This window comes from Panicum virgatum, chromosome 9K, assembly GCF_016808335.1.
Source record: "Panicum virgatum strain AP13 chromosome 9K, P.virgatum_v5, whole genome shotgun sequence".
Taxonomy (NCBI): Eukaryota; Viridiplantae; Streptophyta; class Magnoliopsida; order Poales; family Poaceae; genus Panicum; species Panicum virgatum.
In genome coordinates this window covers 55,515,360-55,534,460 of record NC_053144.1, presented here as the reverse complement: position 1 = coordinate 55,534,460, position 19,101 = coordinate 55,515,360, and the positions used below count along the sequence as shown (strand labels likewise).

The following is a 19,101-nucleotide window of genomic DNA, read 5'->3' as shown; positions in this document are numbered from 1 at the left end:
CAAATCTAAGAAAATTATCTTCGAAACCAGGAAGCAACACAAGGCTAACAAAACTGGTTTTACTAATTTCTCACTTTCCAGCAAAAAGTTCTATAATAAACCATATTTTGGACAGCAAGCACGAAATCGAAATGAAACCCTAACCAAAAGCAAGGAAACACATGAGTAAGTTGCACTACTAGAAACTACACCTCACAAGGAGTCTAACAAAATTTAGTTTGACATTTTTCAAGCAGTACACAAATAACCAAGCAATAAACTCACTTTTGCAAGATAAATCTATAGATAAATCTACAACAAAGTAACATGCAAAACAATATTTTTCCTAAGTAGATCTCAGCTAGAGGAATCCAACAAAATAAGTTTCATAATTTTTGGAGCTATGTACGAATTTCTACACATTTTGCAAGATTGCTGCTTAAACAAACTCGCTAGAAAACGCTAGGTGTACCCGGACCGGGCCACACCCGCAGGCCAGAGGCCGACAGGCGAGTCCCACGGGCAGGCGCCCCCGGGCCAAGTCAAGGCAGCCCGGGCGGCCTTGACCCGGGGTGAGCGCGCCCACGGCGCGGCCCGCGCGCGCTGGCGGACGGCGGCGTGAGGCGGCGCGAAGAGGCGGGGCCGGAGCGGACCAGGGGCGGCGCGCACGGGGAAGAGGAGGAGTAGGCGAGCCTCACCGGTGGTGATGCGGGCGAGGAGCTGCGGCGGAGGGGCGGCGCGACAGACAGGGGCGGCGCCGCGGCGAACCGGCGCGGCGGCGGCCCTGCAGGGAGGCGAATGAGGCCGAGTGAGCGCCGGAATCGGAGGAGGAGGGCAAGAAGAAGCTCCCCGAGCGACGGATTGAGCCACGGCTCACCGGAGCAGGAGAATCGCGGCGGCGAGCGGCGGCGGCACGGCTTGGGGGCGGCGGCGATAGAGGAGGGGAAGGCTAGGGTTAGGGTTTGCGGGGGAACGGGGTCGGCCGGGCGCGGATAAGGGCGTGAGAGGAGGGACGGTTGGGCACGGCGCACGAGGATGGCCGGCACGTGTCCCGAGAATGGACGTCGGCGGCGACGACGCGTGCGTCCGCGTCGCGCGGAACAAAACAGAGGAAGGCGAAGGGCGGCTGACAGGTGGGCCCGGCAGGGATTTTCATTTTCATTTTCTTTTTTTTTCCAGGGCTGTGACACTGGAGGCACCGACTTTTTCCTTGTGCTCCCGCTCCCGCTCCCGCATGATGAATGCAAAAGTTTTGGTTGTCTTTGATGAATCCCTACGAGAGATTGTCATAGGCTTATCTAGTGAATGTCGTGAATCAGTGTGTACGGTGGCAACTGGCAATGCGTTTGTTGAGACACCACACCACGGAGGACTTTGTCATCTTCTCTTTGTGCAATGTTCGCCCAAGTTCCTGGCAGCAAGCACGCTGTTTTATACTCACTCTTCCTTCATTCTAGTTCTAGTACGATTAAGATATGGTTGATTGTCGGAATCAAAGAATAGAGAGAATAATGCTGGTTATCTCTGTTACAATGGCTACCTAGTCTTTTCGTGAAGTAATTGATCGTCTAAAATTTCACCACATTTTGCAAGAACTACCGTGCAGAATGGACTATCAAATTTTGAATAAATACTAGGGGTGCAAAGTGATATTCTTTAGATGCACCTCCAACTCTCTTTAATTCAAAATTTTGTATTATTTTTTTTAATTTGAAATTTTATTTTCAAGGCTAGCAAGCCCATCTGTTGTCAAAATCTTACTCGCATCACAAATCTGTCCAGGTACGATGAATCGTCGCGTTTCTAAAATAAAAGGAAGAATGTTACTACCAAAAGAAAAGGAGTAGATGTAGATGGGAATATGGGAAGAAAAGACCCTATTCTCTCACAGGGAGTCCGCCTCCCCCTCCACGCTTCGCCCGCTGACCCTACCCAACACGGCCACCGCAGCCGCCGCCGCCGCGGCCGGCAAGCGCCATGCGGCCTTCCTCCCGCGTACTCGCGGCGGGCCACCTCCTCCGCGGCTTCCGGCTTGAACCCTCCCAGACTGCTGCCGCCGCCGCCGTTTTCCGGCGGCTGAACGGAGCCAGCAGGCCGGGCGTGCCGAAACCTCTCGCCAACCCTCTCCTCGGAAGCTTCGGACCCAACTGTGGCATCCCTCCCGGGAAAGGGGCCCTTTTTGGCCGCCTCGGCAGCTTCCTGCCAGACTCTGCCTACCCGCCACACGGCGCGCGGCTTCCCCGGGACACGGTAAATCTGTGCTTACTACCGCATTTGTGATTGGTTGAATTATAGGCTGTTTAGAGGCCGCAGTGGGTGTTAGCATTTTTTCTTGACACATTACATACGCTGAAGTCTAGTGACAAGTGAAATAATGGTAGTAAAACAGAGAGCGATAGTAATAGTGTTTCCTTTTGCTGATAAAAACACAAAGAAAATATTGGTGATGATCAGTGGGACCTGCTGTTTCGTCTCAGTTTCATTGTTAATGGTTGACAAAGGACATTTGCAAAAATTCAGTATTAGCCTTTGCTTCTATAAAGTAATCTCTATTGAGGTGCTTTCAGTATAGTTTGCAATTAGTTAGCTTATGATGATACTTTTGTGCTTAGTGCATCAAGGCACTAAACAAGGGCGAGTTTGATGCAGAGAAAAAGGAGTATCACACCTAATGTTCTATTTGCACGGTATTAATTCTATTGAAAAAATTTGTAGTTTCTCATGGTTGGTCTAAGGGGAAATTGCTGCCTTTTTTCTGTTGTCTTTCTAGGAATGTTTTTTGAATTCTTATTTTGTGGTTCATGCTATATATGCAGAGAGGACATGCATTCTCCACATCTGCAAATGCTGTGACAGTCGGGAAGCCGGATAACGACAAGGTCAAGAAAGATGCTTCAAAAAAGGATGTTGATGAGCAGATAGCAGATTCTCAGATACTGAAAAACCTTGGGAAGTACTTATTGTTGAATGACAGCCCTGACTTCCGCTTCAGGCTTGTGTTGTCGCTGGGCCTATTAGTTGGTGCAAAGGTAAAGCTACTCCCTCTAATTCCAAATGCATGCCTGTTTGGACTTCTGCACAGATTAAGGTTGACGATAAAATGACTCTATGGTTTGGACTTCATTTTAGAAGAGTAAGAAAGGCTAGATGGACATATATTTGAAATCTGAGGGAGTACTTGTTTGAAAATGGTAACTTTTATTTAGGCATGTGTAGTTTGATATTGCACTGTTCACGTTTAGTGAAGCCATTTGTTTCTTTTATCAGAGTCATTAATGAGCAAACTACCCATTTGAGCTGCCTTTTTTCTAAGAAAAATCAGCATTGACCTTCTGCTTGAAATTTTCAACTTTCTTACCTGACCTTTTGCATTTGATATGAACACCAGGTTATAAATGTTCAAGTGCCTTTCTTGTTTAAGCTCGCTATCGATTGGCTTGCAGCCCTTGGTGGTGCTGAAGCCTCACTGGCATCATTCACGGAAACTAATGCCACCCTATTGGCTCTCTTTGCAAGCCCAGCAGCTGTGCTGATTGGTTATGGAATTGCACGATCAGGAGTGTCGGCCTGTACAGGTATACACCTTCCCAAGTCTTCCCGAATATCCTTCTTTCTTCCCCTTCTTGGAACGCATATAATTACCTTTTGTTCTCCCTAAAATGTTCGTTTCTCTGTTTCCAGAGCTTCGAAATGCTGTATTTTCGAAAGTGACCTTGAGAGCCATCCGTTCAGTATCCAGAATGGTAAATATTGGAACTTATTGTTTTCTTTCCATGCTGCAGTGCTGATCATCTACAATTTTTTTGTAACTGTCCAGATGTTCCAATGCTGTGTGAATCTTTCTGGAATAAAATGTCTTGCTAGGCAGTATTGTAGTTCTCCTATATATGTCTGTATTCATGAAATAACTACAGTTCCAGTTGTTGGTCGAGTAATGAACATGTTATTGAACTGATGCTTATACGCGCATTGAAATATTTTCTTAGATGAAGATGTTTTGTTGACTACACATAACTCTTCCAAATTTTAAAAGCATAATTGAAGCATCATCCTTTGATCTATCTCAGGCATCACCGCATCAGATACTTCTGATTATTTTCTATTATTGATGCTGAACACATAATTAAATGTTAAAATTATCCTTAATTTCTGGGCTCTTGGTATGCAGGTATTTTCTCACTTGCATGAGCTTGATCTTCGTTATCATCTAAGGTACTTATAGGAAATGCTCCCTCCTTTACTAATTTTCTCAGTCTCTGGAAAGAATAGATCATTTCATTTATTTAACTCTTGATATATTTGAGAAAGCATCAGAACTCAAAAGTAACATAGAAGGTTACACAGATAACGTCAGAGAATTAGATGACTGCTTGACTACTGGTATGAAATTGGTGATATTTCTTGTAAGTGACAAAAACTCCAGTCAAGGGACTGCTGAATGCACTATTTTCATAACAAGTCCCATTTTACTCCCAGTGAGGAAGGGAGTAGTTCCCTAATAAACATCTGTGGAAATAAGTCTTAAGAATTCAGCACTGTTTGTTATATATACTCCCTCCAGTCATGATAAAATCATAAAATGATGTTAGGACAGCAAAAATAAACTAAACTTAGTTGTTGTTGTCCTAACTTCATGCTATTATGACCGGCGGGAGTACCTTTTTTAGCATTGATGCATACAAGGTGGAAAATATTTGAAGTCTTTCTTATGCTTCTTGCTTCTGTGTTTCTAGCCGACAAACTGGTGCTCTAAATCGCATAATTGATCGAGGCAGCCGTGCAATAAATTACATTCTAACAGTGATGGTATTCAATGTTGTGCCCACAATACTAGAGGTACTATGATTTATTGTGTATGAATGTTATGCTCCTTGACTTATGCATATTTCTCGTGATGTTGTTTCACTATAGAAATATATGGCATTTTCCTTTTGGGCTTTTCTGTTACCTAAGCCTTGTGTTTTTGGTTCTCATTTACAGATTGGTATGGTCTCAAGCATACTTGCGTACAAGTTTGGTTCCACTTTTGCTTGGATTACTTCTGTTTCAGTTGCTACTTATATTGCTTTCACTTTGGCTGTCACACAGGTGCAAACACAATGCTATGCCATCAGATCTCTCAAAATATTCTTCTTGTTGCAACTGTTCAATTTATCTTTGTAATGATGTTGTCATGTGAAGTCTAATTGTTGTCATTGGTGTTTATTTTAAAAAATATATTATTATGATAGTGGCGGACTAAATTCAGGACAGCCATGAACAAAGCTGATAATGCTTCCAGTACAGTGGCAGTTGACTCTCTTCTGAATTATGAGGTCACATCATGTCCATTACTCTGGTTTCTCCATCTTACCTTCTTTATTCTAGTTGTAACAAATTGTTGATCTTTCTTTGATTGTATAGACTGTGAAGTACTTCAACAATGAACAATTTGAAGTTGAGAAGTACGACAAATATTTAAGAAGTGAGTGCATATATTTCTTTCTTCTTGGTTGAAATGTCATCGTAGAGTAGATGGGCACAACCAGATGTTCCTTAAACATTAGTTTCAGCGTTTGAGGTTACACTGTGTCTAATATTTTACAAAAGTCACCTAAAAAATATTTCGTAAAAGTCGATACAAGGTTGGTAATTGTTGACATGTATCAGTTGCATTCTTGATATGTTGAATGTGCTCCCGAAGGTAAAAGTATTAGAATTGAATTGTTGAATTGATCTTTTTAATGAAACTTAAGGGTTCAGAATGCAGAAGTTGTTTTAAAAGTGCTTAAACAGGACATCAAGTTATGTTTCATAGATTAGATGAATCCCAGCTGACTATTTTGTTAAAGAGATCTGATATATTAACTATTTTTTAAAGTGCTTAAACACTGGCACACATCGTAAGTTGATTTTGTTCTATAGATCTGATCTTTTAACTATTTTCATTACCGTGCGGCCAGAATATGAGGATGCTGCATTGAAGACCCAAAGTAGCCTTGCCTACCTGAATTTTGGTCAAAACGTTATCTTTAGCTCGGCTTTATCAACAGCAATGGTTTTGAGCTCATATGGAGTAATGAGTGGTGCTCTTACCGTGGGTGATTTGGTAACGGTTTATCTCATCTATGTTCTATTTGTTTCCTATATAATGTGATGTTACTGTTGCATGTCTCACACTTTGACATGGCTAGTGACTCATTCATATCACCGGATGACTAGAAGATATGGAATTATGATAATAAAAATGAATTGTGAGCTATATCGATATTTTTTAAAAAAAAACAAATGTTTAATTAAACCTTGGTTTTATATGGCTTCAGTTGTCAGTTTTGGATCTAGTCAATTTTTTCTCTCTAAAACATGCAAATCTCTAGTCATTTGCTAGTTGCTTTTGATTAATGTTGTGAATTCTTGGCAGGTCATGGTTAATGGACTTCTATTCCAGCTCTCATTGCCTCTAAATTTCCTTGGGAGTGTGTATCGAGAATCTAGACAAAGCCTGATTGACATGAAGTCTATGTTTCAGTTGCTTGAGGTAAAGTTTTATAGTTATACTGTCGAGCATCTACGTGTAAGTTTCAGCTTCATTCTTAAACCATGCTCTCTGATGTATTTTCATTTTCTTAGGAAAAACCTGGAATAAAGGATGAGCCTCATGCACAACCTTTGCAATTCAAGGGAGGATGCATTGAATTCGAAAATGTTCATTTTGGGTAAGTTTTGTTCTTTAATAACTTGTTGAGAGGAGCAAAGTGCTTATATTCTTTCCTAAAAAACTATGCAAGTCTCAAGCAGCTAGCATTAAATGCGCTTATTTCTTCTAACCATTGATAACCATTAATTTTTGGCGACAAATATGGAAGCATTACAACTGTCCTTATTATGACCTGATTGAGAGTGAATATGTCCTTGCTGAAACCTACTTCAGAATTGAAACTGTAGTGATCAAACTATTTTTGGTCAGTTAAATTTTGTGATTCCTATGTTTGTAGTCTCAGCACTTAGAAGTTAGAACTTAGAAGGTTACTATGGTGAAATGTCACCTGTTTATTTCTAACAAATTCCCATTGCCTAAGTCATTTTAGTAAATGTCATTATATCAAGTCAACACAGAGCCTACAAACTTTAATTTCTAATTTCTCAGAAACAAGTTCTTATGCATGTGGGTTGGAGACTTCTGTTATAAAAAAAGGGCGTACCCAGTGCCGTAGGCTTCCCGCACTGTGCGGGGTCTGGGTGGAGACTTCTGTTATAAGTATTAATAATTAATTTAAGATAGAATATTGAGAAACCCATTGAAGTTATTTTCCTGTTTGGTAGAATTAACCAAAGATTATCATAATTTGGTATATGGTGTGAACTACAATATATTGCATAATTATGTGTTTATTAATAATTTGATTTCTTACAGGTACGTACCAGAAAGGAAGATTCTTGATGGTGCTACTTTTACTGTACCCGCAGGACAGAGCGTGGCCATTGTAGGAACTAGTGGCAGCGGTATGGGAATATTTTTTTATTTACCAAGTAATATCTAATGCATCTGTGACCAGACCTAAAATTTGAAGGTTTCTATTGCTTATCATATGTTCAGATTATACATCCGAGAACCCGTTTGTTTTTTTTAATGAACTCATTAGTTTGCTGCTACTGTTGCACAGGAGTTCTGGTATTGAATTCTTATGATTTTGGATCGTAGTATTCATAGTTGGTAACAAAAGATAGTATTTATTAGGCTTCGTTTGGTGTTGAGGTGTGTCACGACAATCTTGCTTGGTGGGAATCCTTGAAACTTTGGTGTTCAGATTTTTTTTTCCTAATCTAAATTGCAAATGGCGATGTTGTGTGTCAAACTACAAGACAAATATGGCACACAATAGTTGACCTTCATCCATCACATGGGCCCTAATTTGCTTGACATGACAGTATAAATTATGCATTGACCAATACTTGCTTTCTTGTTTCCACCCCTTGTGTTGATGGTGAAGGATATAGTGTCCAGCAGTTGATGCTTGCTACTAACCTTGGGGATGTGCACATATTTTTTTGGATCCTGCTTGGTCTATCTTCTCTATATACTCACTGCTGAAACTAGCAGCTACCAGCTAGTGTTCAGCAAGTTATAAGCCTCTTATCTAAAATGATGCTGAAACTCACCATGTCCATTTTGATACCCAACTACTGTTAATAATCAACTGGCATGGTTCTATATTCTATCTGTTTGAAATTTCTATGCTAAATCAGTAAATCTTGTGGACAGTGATTAACAGCAGGTAGCATCATTGTTTGTGTAGTGTCAGGGATATATTTTTTATGCTTTAGTATGAGGCCTTAAAACTTTTGTTATGTGAATTTATGTTCTGTATAATGGTTCCTTAACTGTACCTTCTTATGCAGGGAAATCGACCATTCTTAGACTTCTGTTCAGATTTTTCGATTCAACATCAGGATCTGTAAGAATATAAAACACTAATCTTCTTTCTAATTTCATGTTAATCTAATCAATGCCCACCTCATGGTTATTGACTTTTAGATATGTATATTGAAAATTCCATTCATCTGATTTTTGCCGCTCTGGCAGATACGGATTGATGGGCAAGATATCCGAAGAGTAACACTAGATAGCCTTCGAAAATGTCTTGGTGTTGTGCCTCAGGACACTGTAAGCCTTCTGATATGCATTAGTCAACGCTGCAGTTTTCAAACTATAGAGGAATGTGGAAATTGGATTTCTTTGTTAAGATCTGTTTTATAATCCAGTCTTCCATGTACAATGGGAACTTCTTCTAGCTATTATTTGCGAACATCTTTTGATTATTTCTTTTAAATTAAAACATGAGTTCAATGCTCCAATTTAGTAAAAAAAAGAAAATAGTAAAGCTACATTTCTTCTGGAATTCTGGATTGTGGAATTTATTTAGCACAAGAGATTTCTAATAGCGAATGAATAAATCTTTTGGTGTCCTTAACTCCTTATGCATCTTTCTTCAACGTAGTGGATCACTAGCTATTTTGAAGGTTCTCTGTTAACACGTTTTCAGGAAATTGTGTCTATAAATGTTAACATACGCCAATTGGCACTGTTCCAATCCCAGCCAAGTTCACATTGTAGACATCAATGCAGGTACTTTTTAATGACACAATTAAGCATAATATACAGTATGGGCGGTTATCAGCAAAAGACGACGAGGTACCTATTTTCTTCCAAGACATTCTAAAGTGCATATAGCATGATTGTTTTGTTTTGGAATGCTATAGTTTGTTTCCATGCAGGTCTATGATGCTGCCCGACATGCTGCTATTCATGATACAATTATGAACTTCCCAGACAAGTATGACACAGTAGTAGGAGAACGAGGATTGAAGGTGAGACAACATGAGATGTGGTAACATGTTATTCCACTGCCAAAATATCTAACAAATTTGTGGTTTGTTGCAGCTAAGTGGTGGGGAGAAACAACGAGTGTCAATAGCTCGTGTATTCTTGAAGGAGCCTTCAATTCTGTGAGTGCCCCTTGCTTTTGTTTACTCCTTTTTCATTTGGATCTTGATGACCTGAGCAATGTGTCACTGTGTAAGGAAGCCAATCTGTTATAAGCTCTGTTTATGTGCTTTTCTGGGAGTTCATGTAGTCACGTGATATGCCAGCTGAATGCATTAGAACTAATTTCAGATTTCTCACAGTAAATGTTTTTGCAAATAATAGGCTTATCCAATGACCCTTTGTCTTGGTATTTTTTTTCTTCTGAATTATGTCAGATTATGTGATGAAGCAACAAGTGCTCTTGATAGTACTACTGAAGCCTCAATTTTGAATTCTCTGAAATCTTTATCCGTTGACCGTACATCAATCTTTATTGCTCATCGACTCACGACTGCAATGCAGTGCGATCAGGTATGCTTTTGCAACTTCTCAAGATTCAAGAAACCTCAGTACTCTTTGAACTCATCTATTTTCCAGACCATAACTACAAAGCTAGAGTCTATTTCCCAGTACACTCTTAGAGTCTAGAGTGGCAACTGCTTGTTGGTTTCATCTTTTCTCTGATGAATCCTGTTTCAAATTTGAACTTTCAGATAATTGTTTTGGAGAATGGGAAGGTAATAGAACAAGGACCTCATGATGTTCTTCTGTCAAAGGGTGGGCGATACGCAGAATTGTGGTTTCAGCAGAACAACAGTGATACCATTGACCCTGCTGCAGTTAACCTAGAGGTTTGATTGACGGTGTATACTTTCCCTTTCTGCAAGGGAAAACAGTCTTGTAACTGAGAGGGGAGCAGGTTTCAACTTATCTGCACCTTGTAAATGGAGTAGGATTTTAGATATAAGGGGACATAAGGAGAGAGATCTCCATTCCAAGATAGCCTGGGCGATTCTTTTTCCCCTTTGAGATTATATAGACAGTCCCATTTGTTTTTTTTCATGGCAATGTAACATTTCTGTAGCACAAGGAATAAGGCTAGTAAATATCTACTTGTCTCAGCTCAATTACCATTTTGGTACAGATGCTGTTACTGTGCACACGTATTACTGATATTCTCATTTCTTGCTACTACAACTTACGTGCACAAAAATGATTTATTTTCCTGTAAATATTTGCATGCCATGCGGTCAAATTTAAACACTCTAATAGTAATTTTAGGCCAATAATTGGCTGGTCGTTATCAGCTTGTTCTGGTACCGTTCATGTTCAGTTTCTCAAGCCTGGCTTCCACACGCCTATACAATTAAACATTGTTACAGTTTTTCTCCTTTTTTTAGAGAGAGAACTATTACAGTGTTTCTCTCTTAACAGATTGTGCTCTATTTGGATTTGCAAAATCTTGCAAGTTCATTCCGCTTGCACCAGCAAAAGGTGCAAGTCAGCATCGCAGCAAAACGTGTGTTGCAATAGTACACAGATGCCGAATTGGCAGTTATACCCCAGTGTAGTATCATAATATCATGCCACCTAAGCACTGTATCAAGTGATATGGTCGTGATTCATGATGGTTTAGGGCCTCTTAATTTGAGTTAAACCAGACCATAACCTGCCGTAACACCTCAGTGCCCAGCTGTTTGTGTGCTGTCGCCATGAGGCCAACTGTTTCTTACCCTGACGCGTTGGGATACTACATGGTGTGGTCACTCTTGCCTAGTACTCCTAGGATTCCAATTTTGTTGAAGAAAAATGCTCACAAAAGCTCTTAGAAGCATGCTCACAATATCCAAAGTTAATATTTGGATACTCCTCACATTCAGCTCCACCGGGTCATCACTCCTCACAGCTTTTGCTGCATTCCTCCTATCTATAATAATCTGCCGTACCAAAACTGCAGGTCTTAAAGGCCTAGAATATCATGGCATTCCGGTGCCCCCTCTAGCCCAGTAAAAGGTTCCATCCATCTGAGGATAAACACTCGGCATACATGATCTACCAGCTGTAAAATTGAATCCTTTTCCATCTTGCAACATAAGAGCACAAAAGTTCAATGCAGATGCATTGCCATCATCATAGGCTCAGCCCTCTCTGTCCTTTGTTTTTGTTCTAAGCAGCAAGGAAGAGGAATAGGTACCAGAAATGTCTGGAAAAGGGAAGAGGCGAAGCGCTAGATTGTTGAAGCTGGAGGAGGAGAAGAACGACGGCGACTCCGGCGGCGTCTGCCTCCTTGATCCCTGGCAAATAATCCGGAACAGCATTTCCGGTTCGAGCGCGCGGGGGAAGAGAAAAAGGAATGGAGAAATCCAGGTAAATTGTGTAGGCCGCCATTGGGTGCTTCCAAAGTTCCAACTCTCTTCATATGTGCGTAGAACTCTTCATGTGTCTTTTTCCTGGTTCTCATCTGCCGGGAGATCTTTTTTCAGCAATTGCAGGGAGAAGCTTCATGTAGCCACCAACAGCCATTAGATGCACCCAATAGCAGTACGTTTTGTGTTTCTCTTGTTACCTCAACTATTGCGGTGCTGCCTGTAGCAGTCATGTGAATTCTTTCTTATGATTTCGTTTCAGATAACTCGCCAAGCCAAGGCTCAGTAGGGCAAATAATCGAGTACATCCTTGACGAATTGGAGCTGTAATCTTTGGGCTTTCTCTTCTTTTGGCTTGTCCATCAGGCATCACCTTGTTGTTTCCTATTAAGTGTTGAGATTTATACATATGTATGTATCTTCATCTCTTTCAGGAGAGATCGGCATGAGTTGTTTGCGATGCCAGATGACATCCAGGTGAGAAATGAGGCGATGCATCTGAATTATTTGTGTTATTGTGTACGTAGAGAGAAAGGCTGAAACTTTGAACAAGTCATATTTTTTATGTGCTGAAACGTCGGTGTGTTACTGCAGGTGACTGATTATGCAGAGCGAGTGAGCCGGCCCGGCGACTTTGCGACATTAAGGCAGAAGAACAAGGATGGCATGTACACGGCACTAGAGCAATTTGAGGTCCGTTTCTTGTCGCATCCTTGGGGTTGAATTTACCTCTGGTTTCATGATCTTCATTTCTCTACGCGATCGCAGAACGATGTTTACATGGTGTTCCAGAGAGCAATAACGATGAACGGCCATGATACCGTGCCTTTCAGAGAGGTTCATCGTTCACCTAGCTTCCGTACCACATCACACTCCTACATGCATGGCCACAGTGGTTACTATTTACCTTCACATTGCATTAAGCCAGGAGAAACTTTTCCTGATCTATGCAGGCGATGTCACTGCTAGATCAAGCCAAGCAGGTGTTCACGTCCCTGAAGAAGAACCAGATGTACTCGGTGACGGAGCTCGCGGCATGGCGCCAGAGGCACCTGGACAAGCTGCAGCAGCCGATCACGCCGGAGGGAAGAGAAGGGGGCAACAGGGGCCCTTCGCGCCACGCAGCTGCTCCGCCGCTGCAGCCGTCCGCCGCCACGCCGAGGAAGAAGAGCGCCAGCGAGACGAGGAAGCAGGAGAGCGCCAGCACCGGCGGCAACACTCCGGAGAAACAGAGAACGAGGCAGCGACGCGCCAAGGAGATCATCAATGGCACGCCGCCGGGAAAGAAGGCGAGGAAAGGTATTGAGGCGTAGCCAGCTCTGTTTCATTCTGTCGCTTCAATGTATAGCTGACACGCGGTTCGCCGGAGATGCAGCGATGGCGGCGGGCGTTGGCGGCGCCGGCGTGGTGCCGCGAAGGAGGCTGACGTACAACGAAGGTGCCGGAGCCGATCAAGGCTGGCGAGCCATGGCGACGCCTGTCTTCCAAGGCCGGCACGTTGCCGTCAATACTGTAAGACTCACTTGGCCACCTGCAGTGTTCCAAATGAGTTTATTCTCCCTTCTTTTAACCGTAGAATGAAATGAGAATTTGAATGGCTTTCATGATCGCAACTTCTCGCGATCAAATTCAAATCCGAACTGAACTCGGTGCAAATTGTTGATCAAATTCAAATCCAAACTGAACTTAGTGCAAATTGTTCAGCAGCCGCAGGAGCACACCTACCGCGACAGCTTGCACGGGTTCGTGCGGCACGCGGGGCTCAAGGCGCGCGTGGCCGCCGAGTTCAGGACGCTCGAGTGCGTCGCGCGCGCCAGGCACAGCCCCGCGCCGCAATGCTGGAGCGGCTTCTCTCCCAGCGCCGGCTTCCTGCCGCCGTCGCCCCGTCCCCTGGCCGCCGCCGCCGCCACGGAAGCGATCCCAGCGCGGCCGTCGTCCGCCGCCGACCGGGCGGCGGCACCCGAGTGCAAGCTGGAGACGGACGAGGTGCTCCAGCTCTTCGTGCTCATGGGCACGCCCGCCGCGTTCTTGGACAGAGCCAAGAAGATGTTCGGCGACGACGGGCGCGAGGAGACAGCAAGGAAGGAGGGGCAAGCGACCAAGGCTGCCGACGATGCCAGGGCTGGCGAGGCGGCAGAGGCCGAGACCGGGCGGAAGAGCGGCGCGAGCGTGCCATCGGCCGCCGCGCGCGGGCCGTTCGCGGCGCCCAAGCTGGTCCCCGGCCGGCTGGGCTTCGGCGAGTTCGCGAGCTCTTCAAGGCAGCCCTTCAAGCTGAAGTCGAAGCCTTCGACGTCGTCGAGTGCTGCAGGCAAGAAGAAAATTTCGTGAATAAAAAAATCAGCTATAGCTGCCGGCCTTTGTTAATTGTCTCTGTTGATCAGAATCTTGTGTCTTCAACTTGAAGAAAGATACACAATAATTTGATGATTTAGCTTCTATATTTTATTTTGAAATGGATCTGTGATCACACCCAAACGAAGTACTCATCAGCGACCCAAGAACTTCAAATGTGCGGTAGTTGTCCATCAGAGAGCTTCCAGACTTTTCAGGTTTGGCAGAGGAGCAGATCAGATATAAAATAGGTCATGCATTACTGTTCGCAAACAAACAGTTCAGAAGTTACATGATTATTGTTTTTATCAACACGGAGCTTATTATAAGAGTCTTCTCCTTCCCGACGCCATACCTATCAAAGCATTGCGCGGCAGTAAACCTCATTCCCACCTACAGGCAAGGTTTCTGAATTAGCTCACTTTGAGTTGCTGGCCGTCCAACAGTGACAGCCGACATGGGTATCAACCTTTCCAGTTATCTTTGATCTTCCTGACCTCTCTCAGCGCTTCAACTGGAGACTTGGCACTCAACTTTGCCTGCAAAATCGATAGGATAACCCAATAAGAAACTTGATCCAAATCTAGGAATCTTTTAGTCCTGCTGCTAATGGTTATTATTGGCAACCAAATAAGTTTCTAAGCATTCCTCAGTTTGACATGATGCTACCCGTTTCCTGACATGAACATGGGAAGCAGTACAAGAAAACTGAGAGTTTCAGGTAAGCAGATTCACCTGTATTTCTGGAAGATCAACGCGCATGAAGGTATTGATCTCAAACTCATCTCCTATAGTTGAGGGAACTGTAGGCTGATTCGCTTCACGCTGCTTTTCAGACCATTCCAGTTTCTGTTTCATCTTCTCGTTCTCCGGCTCGAGTGTCAGCATGAACTTCAGGTTCTTCACAGTGTACTGGAAGTCAACATGCAACAGGCAAGCACATGGTATGAATCTAACAAGCCAATTAGTATACCATATTAAGAAATGATAACCAAAATGGTCGAATATTGCTGGTTATTTTCTTCTCATTACAGCTGTTATGATGCATGTACCACTCAAGTTTCCAGCATAGTTTGCAAGTGAAGTTCAAAAGGAACTCAACATTCAGCAAAGGGAATAGCAAAGAACATGAAATTCCTGTTATCAAGCTAGAACCGAAATGGGAAGGCAACGAGCCGAGCAACTAATGAATGTATATGCTATATCTATAGTTCTTCGCTATTAGTGAGAACAAAAGGAGGCCCAAGAGAATATCAATTCATTATATTATGCAATTGCTACCGGATTCCACTCTGAGGACCACAAATCGTTAAAAAAGCAATCGAGCAATTATAGAATCTAGAAACTACAATAAAAGACATCTGACAAATCATTGGACAATCAAGAAACTACCTACTACTAAGAGAACAAAACATAAAATGAAAGTAAAAGTGTAAAACTTTACATGCCCTTTAAGCACCGATAACAAAATACTGAACATGGTTATTTATATACGATACAGATTCAATGACATTCAGGTTCCTCCAGAATGGAAGCCTAGCATTATGGGATGACTGGAAGACTCCGAACTGAAAACAAGAGATCATACCTCATGCCCACAGTAAACTTGAGTTGACTTTGGCAGCGAGCCCAGTGTAACAATAAGGGACTGGTACATTTGCTCTGCAGTACCCTCAAAAAACCTTCCACAACCAGCAATGAACTGTATGTTTTTATAACAAGATTTATAACAAGAAGGTCAGGATACAAAGATGAAAGGAGCCATCAGCATAAGGCAGATGAATATACTAACCAAAGTGTCTCCAGTGAAGACCGCTGGATCTTCCCCCTCTTTACTAGTAACAAAGTAGCTAACATGACCTTTTGTGTGACTGTAGAAGAAAGAAAATGACAGGGAACAGAAAATCAAATTGTCAACAAGCTTCTACTAAGCAAACACACATAAAACGTTTACAGATAATTCAAGTGAGGATTTATCAATGAGCTCAACTAAGTCTTTTAAGTAACATTCATGACATGTTTGTGCCACTCAGCTGCATGCAGGTTCTTTAGATATAAAAGAGCCTCCAAAATAGAAAGGCATCATTTTTCTTAAAGTGGACCTGGCACTGAATGTTATACTAAATTCACAATTTCATAAGGCTCTTATTTGGCAGTTATAACTTTTTGTAAATAAATCGGCCTTACTCAGGAGGCGACTGTTTCTGTTATATCATAAACAGGGAAGTGAAACTTACAAGACAAGAGAACATCATAGTTAATAGCATACCAAGGGGTGTGTAGGCATAGTATCTCAATGCCCTTTCCAAGTGACAACTTTGTTCCATTCTCCACCTGATCAGTGCAGCCTTTCACATTGTCCAGGGATCCACCAAAGACCTTTATCCCTGGCACCTGCAGCCTCATCTTCTCATTGCCACCAGCATGATCCCTAGAAGCACAAAATCAGCTTGACTGCTTATTAATTATGTAGTAGACAATTGACAATGAAGTTCAACATCTGTTCATTTTTAGTTCACATCTAGTAGTTTGCATCTTCTGCCACACAATAATAATTTTTAAAGCATTGACCTTTTTTTCCTATCTGAGATTGTAGTGGGAAATTTGCACTTTTAGAATTGTGAGCAGGAGAAATCCACCATTCCATTAAAGAGATGAAAGAATCACATAAGTCCACTTCACACTAGAGGTTATATCACGAGGGGTGATGGCAAGGCCGATTCCCCAGAAATCTAAAAATCATCTTGTAAATTTATAGTGGAAACAGACTACTGTAAGAATGGAAAAACAACCAAGCCCAAGAACACGTCATATATGTCGAGAATTTCCATTTCATAATCAGCCACACTTCCAGTAAGGACGCAGGAAGCTGGTTTCTTCATTTATTAAAATTGCACTCTCTGATATAGCAGTGAACAAGAAGCTGTGTTTTGTCCCAAGACCTCACACCTCAGTTTCATTTTTCCTCTTTTTTTTTGCAAGGACGTGTTAACAATATCGAATACTTTGTGAACTTCATTACCAGAAAACAAAATCGCTGCAGTATCTCACACAGTTCTGTTCTACTTGGTGGGTCCATGTAGCAATTAAACTGAGAGAATAGAAAATCTCAAGTTGGCAAGGCCCATTGTTGTGGTTTGTGGAGACCCACAGCCGGGTGGCGTAGTGCACCCGTCTAATCCCAGAGGGTGAGTACTCAGGAAAGCGCTAAGCGATTCGGCAGGTCTACCTAGGGAGCAAGAACACAAGAACACTCGAGGTTTTAGAGTGGTTCGGGCCGCCGGAGCGTAATACCCTACATCCACTGTGAGTTGTATTGCTCTTGCAGATGAATGAATCTATCCTCCGCCCAGGCTCGGTCTTGGCCTCTAACGGGCGTTTCCCTTTTATAGCCCAAGGGGACGCGTACACAGGCGTTGAGACCCCGACAAGTGGGTCCAACGCGGATGTATAGTATACTGCGCAGAAGGCATTAATGGTGCTACAGTGGTTGGGAATCTCTCCCCGGATACGCTTCATCGCCCTGTGTACTCTCTGACCGAGGAGTGGATTCACTTGTCCTGTCGGCGAGGCGCCTGCTGAGGTAGTGTAGTTTGCGGCGTAGACTGTTGGGTCTACCGCATAGGCGTCATGATGGGCGAAGGCGAGCCGTCGTGTCCAACTAGCGTAGCAGACTGACATGTGTGGCGTGGGCAGCGCCAGCGGCTGCTCTGTGTGTCTTGGTAACGCGCGATCAACAGTGCAGCCTGGCAAAAGTTGCCTCGGGCTCTACTGTGGCAGAGCGCACTTACGTCTCCCATATTGAATGCGGTAGGTGGGCGAGTCTTCCCGTGGAAGCTTCGCGGTCGCGCGCGTGCCTGCGCCAGCGGACACGTGGCGGCTCCGGACCTGCCCCAGGCGGGGTGTCTGTTCCCTCCCCGCTGAGGGGTCCGGACAGTATATGGGGGTTCGGGACCCGTGGGAGGTCCGGGGGCCCCGGCTGTTTCGGCTGAGCACTCCCTTCTCCGGGACACGCGGCGTCACCGAACCCTCCCCTAGCAAGGAATGGGTCTGGGGCCGCTGACCGGGTGAGAAGGGCTTCGGACCGCGGGGGTCCGGCTGCTCAGGCCGTCAGCGCGTAGTCAAGGATAACTACGAGGCCCTCGCCTAGACACAGCAAGAGGGGGTACCCTAGTCCAGAGGTACCGACACCCATCTATTGAATTCCTATGTGCATATGGCAGCCAGCAACCCTTAAAGCAATTATGTAATTACCAGATCATTTTAGAGTGGACCAGTGGCACTAACCTGAGCTAATAGCTAGCAATTAATGTTTAATGTGAAGTCCTTTTGTGAGTTGTGACCCAACTCATAACAAGATGATGTTCAACAACTCTGGGAATCAAGAAGCAGGTTGTTCTAACACTAGCATTCTAGCAAGTAGCCAAGTAGTGAACCCCCAAAAGAGCTGGACGCACGACTAGGAGGCGATGTGGTATACCAGTGGTGGTGGGTGGTGAGGACGCAGTCGACGTAGGCGCCGACCTCGCTGGCCGCCTTGAGAACCTTCTCCGGCTCCACCGGGTCAACGGCCGCCGCCTTCTTGGTGCTCTCGTCCACGATTCTTGGAACGAAAAGAAAACAGATAGCAATCAAGAACTAATTACTTCAAACAAATCGCTGAAAGAATAGGGCAAACAAGCGACGCAGGCCGATTCGTACAGGTAGGCATAGTTGTCCTCCAGACAAGGTACAGGAATGATCTTCATCTGCGGATTCCTCTTGGGTTTCTTCTCCAAGCGAAATCTCTGGAGACCGAAGCGAACCACCGTGGAGGAGGTGGATGGATACAGAAGGTTTAAGAAATGGAGAAAGGGGACGAAGCCGACCGCTTAGCCGGCAGCGGTGGGAGGAGGACCCTCCTGTCTCACAGTCACAGGTACTGTAGGTCCCTACTCACAGGTCGTCGCGGGCCTTCCTATCTATCTATCGCAAGCATAGTATCGCACAGCCCAGGTACAGCAGGGTTCAGCGAACCAATCGGGATTCCCTGACTCACTGTTCATCGTTGTGCCTTCGCTTCTTCAAGTCAGAGAAGTT

At 43.8% G+C, this 19,101-nt stretch overlaps 3 protein-coding genes and 1 long non-coding RNA gene across 6 annotated transcripts; 2 read left to right on the top strand and 2 right to left on the bottom strand.

Moving 5' to 3' along the window:
• The first annotated feature begins 1,781 nt into the window (after positions 1–1,781).
• LOC120652469 (ABC transporter B family member 25, mitochondrial-like) lies at positions 1,782–10,470 on the top strand. Its single transcript, XM_039930310.1, has 20 exons — positions 1,782–2,229; positions 2,796–3,008; positions 3,368–3,554; positions 3,661–3,722; positions 4,148–4,191; positions 4,713–4,815; positions 4,960–5,067; positions 5,211–5,294; positions 5,383–5,443; positions 5,922–6,067; positions 6,380–6,496; positions 6,589–6,674; positions 7,373–7,461; positions 8,359–8,414; positions 8,543–8,623; positions 9,086–9,151; positions 9,235–9,327; positions 9,401–9,465; positions 9,721–9,856; positions 10,039–10,470. The coding sequence occupies exons 1-20, from the start codon at positions 1,957–1,959 to the stop codon at positions 10,180–10,182; spliced, it is 2,214 nt and encodes a 737-aa protein (XP_039786244.1). The 5' UTR covers positions 1,782–1,956; the 3' UTR covers positions 10,183–10,470.
• A 96-nt stretch (positions 10,471–10,566) lies between these two features.
• LOC120652470 lies at positions 10,567–14,144 on the top strand. Of its 2 annotated transcripts, XM_039930312.1 has the most exons (10): positions 10,567–11,386; positions 11,500–11,692; positions 11,809–11,866; positions 11,954–12,017; positions 12,126–12,168; positions 12,286–12,384; positions 12,460–12,528; positions 12,645–12,990; positions 13,067–13,203; positions 13,396–14,144. In XM_039930312.1, the coding sequence occupies exons 2-10, from the start codon at positions 11,525–11,527 to the stop codon at positions 14,017–14,019; spliced, it is 1,608 nt and encodes a 535-aa protein (XP_039786246.1). In that variant the 5' UTR covers positions 10,567–11,386; positions 11,500–11,524; the 3' UTR covers positions 14,020–14,144. The 2 variants fall into 2 exon arrangements, with proteins under 2 accessions (XP_039786246.1, XP_039786245.1); XM_039930311.1 differs by having other exon boundaries at positions 10,567–11,692.
• Positions 12,408–13,551, bottom strand: LOC120652473. Its single transcript, XR_005666577.1, has 2 exons — positions 13,417–13,551; positions 12,408–13,222 (listed from the first exon to the last, which is right to left on the bottom strand). It is a non-coding gene; the product is annotated as an uncharacterized LOC120652473 (long non-coding RNA).
• Positions 14,145–14,258: 114 nt separating the features above from the next.
• LOC120652471 (hydroxyacylglutathione hydrolase cytoplasmic) lies at positions 14,259–18,947 on the bottom strand. 2 transcript variants are annotated; one of them, XM_039930314.1, is made up of 8 exons: positions 18,724–18,947; positions 18,503–18,625; positions 16,292–16,453; positions 15,815–15,893; positions 15,611–15,724; positions 14,758–14,934; positions 14,492–14,561; positions 14,259–14,415 (listed from the first exon to the last, which is right to left on the bottom strand). In XM_039930314.1, the coding sequence occupies exons 1-8, from the start codon at positions 18,768–18,770 to the stop codon at positions 14,381–14,383; spliced, it is 807 nt and encodes a 268-aa protein (XP_039786248.1). In that variant the 5' UTR covers positions 18,771–18,947; the 3' UTR covers positions 14,259–14,380. The 2 variants fall into 2 exon arrangements, with proteins under 2 accessions (XP_039786248.1, XP_039786249.1); XM_039930315.1 differs by having other exon boundaries at positions 14,259–14,561; positions 18,724–18,944.
• Positions 18,948–19,101: the final 154 nt, after the last annotated feature.